The sequence below is a fragment of the Cornus florida genome, unplaced genomic scaffold, assembly GCF_030987335.1.
Source record: "Cornus florida cultivar Cherokee Brave unplaced genomic scaffold, ASM3098733v1 CherokeeBrave_3.0.0_Hap2_Chr01, whole genome shotgun sequence".
NCBI lineage: Eukaryota > Viridiplantae > Streptophyta > Magnoliopsida > Cornales > Cornaceae > Cornus > Cornus florida.
The window spans coordinates 113,851,528-113,859,604 of NW_026775571.1; the positions used below are offsets into that span (position 1 = coordinate 113,851,528).

Genomic DNA, 8,077 nt, shown 5'->3' on the forward strand with positions numbered 1-8,077 from the left:
AGTAAAAATGTAAAATAGGTGGAAAAATACGGGTATAATATGCTTTTACTGTATAAAAAATTCAGTATAAACAAAAAATACTGTATAAAAATTCAGTATAAACATAAAATATAAAATTAGTAGTACTAACAGATATGTTCGGTTTATTTATTTAAAATTTTTTGAATAGACATGTACTAAATTCTCAAAATCAATACTACCGTAAAGTATTGAAGTTTGGCTAAGGGGGCAAGTTCTATCAGTGGCGGATCAGGAAATTCGATTTGGGGGTATGAGTATAAAGTTTACAAAATTTAAAAATATAATATATTTTTTCTTCACATCAGAAATTCTAATATATATTTTAAATGAAAAAAAATCAAAGATAAAATTTTTATAAATAAAAATATTGAAAAAAAATATATCTAGTCAATTTTTATAGACATTTACAAAATGGACCAAAAAAATAAATAAATAATAACCCAATCAATATCCCAAAGATCTAATCAAGAACAAATTTTTGTATAAAGAGGCTTCAGGTATGTTCTTTTTGAAATGAATTCTCCCCATTTTACAAATGGAGTGGACCGATTTTAAATTCAGTAGTCTTGTTCGATATTATATTATTGCTGAATCAATTTGAAGACCAATTGCATTAAATTCAAAGGAAAGCAAACAACTTAAATCATAGGGTGCCTAGATACACTTAAAACATAATTTATTTGCTTCTTGATCATTTAAATTATATTTTGCCAAGGAAAAAAAAAAAAAAAAAAAGGTATAACTTGGACATTTGGATGGAATTTTTATATACATTAATGGATATTTCATTGGACTAAAAGTTTTTGAGCTTTGATAGGCCAAATTTCATGTGAGTTTGGACTTTGGAGGGGCTTATAACAAATTTGTGTAAGCTTGAGGGGGGTGCAAATGATAATTTTTTGCAAGACAATACTTAAAAATAGGCCATTTAATGGTCCGCCCAAAGTTCAATACTTGGTTCACTCAGGTTCTTTAAACAGAAACTATTAATGAAGGAGATAACTTATGATTGCACCAATGATTTAGGTTCAAGAAGACAGAACTTTTGCGTATAAAAGTTGCTCGTTTATGGTTTCTAAATTCAATTTATTGGGCATGCCATGATTTGATTTAATAAGTTTTATTCGAGCTGTTATATTGAGGTTTAATAAGGCTACTTAGCCTTTGATCATTGGGCTTTTGAACTTACCAAAAAAAGGTGGTTGGGTTTTTTATGCTTAGCCTTGATTTTTTATTTTATTTAAGGATCCAATTTAATACTTGCAAAATTTAATTTATGTAAATTAAGTGTAACGGGGGGTTACACCTATAATATTATCGTGATATTATATAATAAACACACACTAACCGTCTCATATAAATTAAATTTGATAAATATATCGACAATGAGACTCGGTCCCACAAGTTTGGTAACTTATCTTCACAAAAAGGACCGACAGGAGGAGTTGCACTTGGACGGTTTGCACACGCCGGTGCTAAAATGTGTTTCTACGTCTCTTCTCAACTCACTTTCTAAATTTGTTATTGTCGTAAAAATTGTAAATTTCTTAAGTGTTGGATAATTATAATTTTTGAATATGTTAATTACTACCATAAAATGTAAATAAAAATCAGAAATTTCCACACCATTATTTGAGGTAGTTGGTGGAAGTTGGCACAGGTCAAAGGCCAGAGAGTAGGTGAGATTCCAGCATTCTCCACGTCGTCTCTGCAAACTGAGCATTGAATAAACTCCTCTCTCTCTCTCTCACTCTCACTCTCACCCCCCACTTTATATCTCTAGGTTTGGTGCGAGCGATCTATAAATCTGAAGTTCCATCACCAAACCAATCATGAACCACCAAGCAAACCACCTAATTCCAGCAAAGTGCCCACCACCAATGGAGGTCAAGCTATCGGAAACCACCGTCATTTATCCCTCTAGAACACCTTTCAACCACGACCATGTCCTCCCTCTCTCCCACCTCGACAACGACCATAACCTCCGTGTTACTTTCCGTTACGTCCGCGCGTACGTTAGCACCAACCACCACGGCGACCCCTTTCAGGTAATCACCACCGCACTCTCCGACGTTCTCGTCTACTACTATCCTTTCGCTGGTACCATACGACATCGTGACGGGGACGGCCGGCTCGAGCTATATTGCACCGTTGGCAAAGGAGTGCCAGTCATTCAAGCAGCTGTCGACTGCTCGTTGGAGTTGATCAACTACCTCGACGACTCGGCTGAGCATTTTCTCGAACAGTTGGTGCCCAACCCCAATTCAGACGAAGGGCTTGTCAATCCCTTGATTTTGCAAGTCACCATGTTTACTTGTGGCGGGTTTTGTCTCGGGGCTGCTGTGCACCACTCAACGTCGGACGGACTCGGTGCGACTCAGTTCTTCAACGCTGTGGCTGAGTTAGCTCGCGGGACGACTCGGTTATCGGTCGAGCCGGTTTGGGACCGGACGAGTTTGCTTGGTCCGAGAAAGCCGCCTAAGGTAGAGTTTCCTGTTCAGGAAATTTTGAGCTTGGATAAGGGCTTTTCGCCGTACTCGCAGTCGAGTGGACCGGTTGTCAGAGAGTGCTTTCCTGTGACGGACGAGTGGTTGGACCGGTTCAAGGAGTTACTGCGTGAACGGTCTGGTTCGAGCTTTACGACCTTCGAAGCTTTGGGCGCTTACATTTGGCGAGCAAGGTATGTTACATTATTTAAGTGTTGTATGCAATTGCAAATGACTCACCAGTCAAAAAATTGGTATATTCTAATATTGACAGTGATTTTACATTTGGTTAGTGTAAAGTAATAGGAACAAAAAGATAATATATTAGTTGGAGCAAAAAGAAAGAAAAAGAATTAACAATTTTCTGTTGTTGGGATGACTTAATTGGATTATTGTATAAAAGAGAAAAAAGAAGAAGATATTAGTAACTCTTTTGTTGTTTTAGTAAAAAAAAATAAGGATTAAAGAAATGAAATTAGTAGTGTAAGGGGCAGGAATTGATTTGTCATTTCCTTTAATTTCCTTCCTACTTATATGAGAGATTTCATTTTGTTGTTATTTATTCGGCTTCTGTATGATTCATATTTTCCCCCGGAAAACAATTGTCTGTGGAGAACACTTTGTAAATTAAGTGCAAAAGACTCACCATTGCATGTTTCAAAAGAAGAATTGAAAATCCCTTGCGGTTTTTTTGGGAATTGCAATTGTTGCATCATGATTAATATAGGATTTGACAAAAATCCAATGTAGCTGAAGAGGCTGTTAGAAATAACGGCAACAATCTCATGATGAGTGATGAAATTCTGGAAGTATGTTTCATAAAACATGAATTGGTCCTATAGTCCATACTAAGAGGATGCACTGACATCTCTGTATTTTTCACTAGCCTCATCTGGAGCAATAGATATTTTTAATGTTACTAGGTGTAGTATAGCCATTCACATGTCAAGAGTAAAGTTGAATTTGATGGAGGGCACACTCCTTTAGATGGTTACAGTTTTTTTTTTTATTTTTTTTATTTTTTATAATTTAATTCTATATTTAAAAAAAATGTTTATGATTTTCCTCTCTTCTTTTCTTTATGCAATAGGAGTACTTATTGGCTTAGGAAATTTGGAAGCTTATTTGTTATATGACATGAGCACTGGACTAGAATCTAGATTGTTGAACTGGGAATTTTTATTGATGGAACAGGGTTAAAGCCTCTGGGGTTCCAGGTCATGAGATAGTGAAATTTGCCTACTCCATCAATATAAGAAAGCTAGTGAAACCCCCACTACCAGTAGGCTACTGGGGCAATGGATGTGTAGCATTGTATGTTCAACTCAGTGCCAAAGACTTGGTTGAGCAGCCCATTTGGGTAACAGCCAATCTGATAAAAAAGAGCAAAGGCAATGCTACCGATGAGTATGTGCGCTCATTCATCGACTTTCAGGAACTAAATTATGAAAAGGGGATCACTGCTGGAAAAGGAGTGAGTGGATTCACTGATTGGAGACACTTGGGCCATTCGACAGTGGACTTTGGTTGGGGAGGACCTGTAACTGTTTTACCGCTCTCAAGACACCTTCTTGGAAGTGTTGAGCCTTGTTTCTTCTTGCCTTATTCTTCAGCAACTGAGGGGAAAAAGGATGGGTTCAAGGTTTTAGTGTACGTCCAAGAATCTGCTATGCCTGCTTTCAGGGTGGAGATGGATAAGTTTAGCATCCAAGAGTTTGGGTCATCTTGATGTACTTTGCCATTCTTCTTCCTTGTTGTCTTGTTCTGGAGTTTGGCTGACAATTGTCAAACCAAGACAAAGAAAATTTATGTTTTGTGAAAATAATTGCTGGAGAGAAACACAATCAACAAATAAAGGTTTCTTTGGTGTTTTAGTTTATATAGGAGGATCAGTTTTCTCATGTTTTCCCATTATGACTCAATAGAAACTGCGTTGTAGAATGTGGTTGCAAAGATGTCAGTAATTTTGTTCAATCTTTTTTGTTCGAGTACCAGATACAAATGTTATAGTGTTGGTTTAAGTCACTTTATTTACAATCTAAATCTATGAAGTGTTTGGAGTTCCTCCTTTAAGTTCCTTTTGCTTTACTGAAATTTTTTATAGTATTATGTTTCAAGTGAGTTGCAAAGCTACTTTAAAATTTCACAAAGCAGTGACAGAACTTTCATTAATTATATCCTATTAATTTGCATCTAATGAAGCAGTAGCAGAAAGCAAATACTAAATAAAATTGAGAAGCTCAGGAAACACCAAGAGACTTTTCACTTTGAAGAACAACTTTAGTTTGCCAGAATTCTCGGAACTTCTTCAGCGGCTATCTTGGCTTCTCAACTGTTTTTTCATTCTGCCACCTACAAGTCCCCTCATTCACTCTCTCTCCATCTCCAGGTATCTTTATATATATATATATATATATATATTAATATGTATGTGCTTGTATGTATGTACGTATTTGTGTATGTATAACACCATAAATAATCTTCTCAAGCTTGCACTGTTGAATTTGGGTAAGTATGAGTTGTATGACAGGACCTAGTTTATTTGTGGTTACTTTTCTTCTTCAAATTTGATGTTCTCTTCATTCCTTGTATTTGAAGAAGATAATAGATGAAGTTTTGCAGAACATCATGTAGTTTTGGAACCAAGCACATTTGTGATTTAAGGTCACCTAGTCTGAAACCAAGTGGATTTATTTTTTGGAACATTTCGTAATCCAAGACAAGAGGAATGTGGGCTGATTCGCTACTTTTTGCCAGGATTCAAATTCAGAATAATGGTAGGAAGACCTATGGAGGAACAGGAATCCCAGTCAAGAATGGTAGATCTCAATTCCATGTTTCAGTATGGAGTTTCCTGATCTGGATTGATATAGTCCAAATATGATTTTGACATGATTTTTTACTTCAATGTGAACCAAATTTAGTTCCTTTGTTATCCCACTAGTTATTTGTTTCCAATAAGTTAATTTTCCTGCATCCTTTTATAATCAATCTCTTGGGTATCATTTTAAAAGTTCTTGGGCCTTTGGATGCTAATATTCTTTATATTGAACTCCAAACTTCATGTTTTTGTATAAAATCTTGTGAATCTTATACTGACAATTAATAAACAGTTTATGTAAACAATTCTAGATACTCCACTGTAAATGATCTGTTGAAGTTTACATGTAAAATATTATTTATGACGTGTGAAAGTAAAAAAATTCAACATATCTAACATAATCAACAATTTGCATTTTTTTTTGTTTAAAAATTTTCAACTTATCTAATATAATCAACAGTTTGCATTTCTTTTTTGTTTAAAAAATTTAAACTAATCTAATATAATCAACAATTTGCATTTATTCTTGTTTAGTTCTGGAATGTGGCAAATGTGTATAATGTCGATTGATGCAACCATTTTACCTAACTTGGTGGAGGATTTAATCATTCCATACTGTTTGAGAGAAAAGTTTTTCTTATTGCTAATTTCTTGTCACAGTTTGTGCTTCAATTTAAGGTGTTCTCTCTCTAAATTCATTCAATGAACTCCTTTGGGGATTTTTTTTTTGGAGGCCATGGCCCACTTTTTTCCATGTTTGCACCCTTCCATGTGGCCATGTGTATGGTTCTTAATTTGTCTTCCCATTTTTAGATACCTCATAATGTCTGCACTTGTTTGCTTAGAGGTATTAGTGCAGGGTTTCTCTCATGAATCACTTGCCATCTAGGGTTTCCTTACTGATCTTCTGTTTGTCTCTTTGTATCAGATTTGTTCAAGTTGGCTTGATACCGTCACCGACACGGCTGCATCTTTTGGCTCTATAGTTAACTTAATACTATTCTACCATCAGTCATTTGAAATTTTCTTCTTTTCCTATTAGGTGAACATACTAGTACCTTAGTTTCGTATTGCTACTTTTGTTAAACTAAGATTTGTGCAATCTCAAATTAGACCATCTCTTTCAGGGTAGCGTCATTAAGTAATAGAAACACTGATCATAGTTCAACATTTTTTACGTGAAAAATATGGGTAGCGCCCTACTAAATGGTACGTCTATTATATTATAGACTTAGAGAGGGGCGATTAGATCTTCTTAATGTTTCTTTTACGCTTGATTTTCTCAGCATGCCATTCATTTGCAACAGTCTGTTACAAGATATTCTACCATGCAGTCAAAGTAATACAGAAAACACACGAGTTTTTATGTACGTGGAAACCCAATAGGGAAATTTTTTGGGAATTAATCCAATCAACCAGATCCACATGGAGAAGAAAAAGTACCTTGTTACCAGCTGACCGCTAGTTACAAATTTCTCCTTTGAATCAGGTGCTGTTAATTTCCTTCTTGTTGATTTACCTTTGACATACATACTCATAAACCACCCGTTGTAAGCTCAATTGTTGATCTTCACCTCATCAGTTGCTCCTCACAATCTGCCTCTTCCCAAAATCCATCATCAGCATCTGATGTGAATTACTAAGGACCTGTTATTATGAGTAGAAATGCTGATGGACTAGTCTTTGAGAAGATTAAGTTGCAAGTATATAGCTTCTCTGACCGATAGTATGAACTCTTTAAGAATGATCCACCCATATACAACTTTGATCCCTCAAGAACTCACAATAAGCTCTCCTGTGTGCAAAGGTCTGTATTTATTTGAGGTAGTTTTAGAATTAACAACTATATACCATTTATAGAATTTCGATCAGTCCACAGCTTTAGTTTAATCAATCCATAACTTCATGGTGAAAGTTCGATCAGTTGAATGTAAGCTCGCTCCATTGAGAGCTTTTGATTCATGTTCAATCAATCGTTCCATTCATTCAATTATTCTAGTAGTTTATGTGTAATCCAAACTAGTCAAAATAACTTAAAATAATTCATTAAATAGGATCTACTAGATCTTGTGCCAGGTCCACAAAATCAAACAGGCATCATAATACCCAAGTCCAAGTCATTTACCATTGCTAACATGTGAGATCAATTGCATTGAAGAATTACCTAACGGAACACCCTGACAGCACATCTTTAATCATATCTCTTCAATCCCAAGTGAACATGGACTCAATAATATGGCCTAATTTTATAAATTTGTTTACGGCTTTGTCCATGAAACATCCATTTTACTATGTCCTAGCAGTTTCTTACACTCTCATTCAACGACATACTAAGGATACTACTTATCAATTTTTGTTCAGTTGAGTGTTGAATAGGGATAACTAACTCATAAATAGGATATATCCAACGTCTAATTTGATTTCTTCGTTAGCAGACCGTCCTTCTTATTCATTTTTCTAGTCATCTGTTATGGTTATGACTCTACCTTGTAGAGCTCTTGGGACTGAATTATGTCATGTGATGTTACAATCCATTTTCCTCGTGGATCATTTCTGCCTATATCTATCTGAAATGTCGTATTATAGATCAATGTTCTATTTCCTATTAACAACTGTATCTTGTTCAGATCAGTTTTATAGCCCTCCACAAATGTAAAATCTGATCTAACAGTTACATGATTTTGCAGAATGGTAATATTATGAATCTGTGTAACTCATAACAGTGTCCACCACTTCTTTTCTCCAAAAA

General features: G+C 35.3%; 1 protein-coding gene across 1 annotated transcript; it reads left to right on the forward strand.

Annotated features, from left to right (window-relative positions):
- The first annotated feature begins 1,665 nt into the window (after positions 1-1,665).
- Positions 1,666-4,584, forward strand: LOC132315524 (10-deacetylbaccatin III 10-O-acetyltransferase). Its single transcript, XM_059813906.1, has 2 exons — positions 1,666-2,701; positions 3,702-4,584. Exons 1-2 carry the CDS (start codon positions 1,854-1,856, stop codon positions 4,234-4,236), a joined length of 1,383 nt encoding a protein of 460 aa, XP_059669889.1. The 5' UTR covers positions 1,666-1,853; the 3' UTR covers positions 4,237-4,584.
- The last annotated feature ends 3,493 nt before the right edge of the window (positions 4,585-8,077 follow it).

Bases quoted from the DNA above. Each gene is read 5' to 3' on its own strand.
- LOC132315524 (XM_059813906.1), top strand. From the start codon at position 1,854: ATGAACCACCAAGCAAACCACCTAATTCCAGCAAAGTGCCCACCACCA. The intron at 2,702-3,701 runs GTATGTTACATT...TTGATGGAACAG, and splicing joins GCTTACATTTGGCGAGCAAG to GGTTAAAGCCTCTGGGGTTC.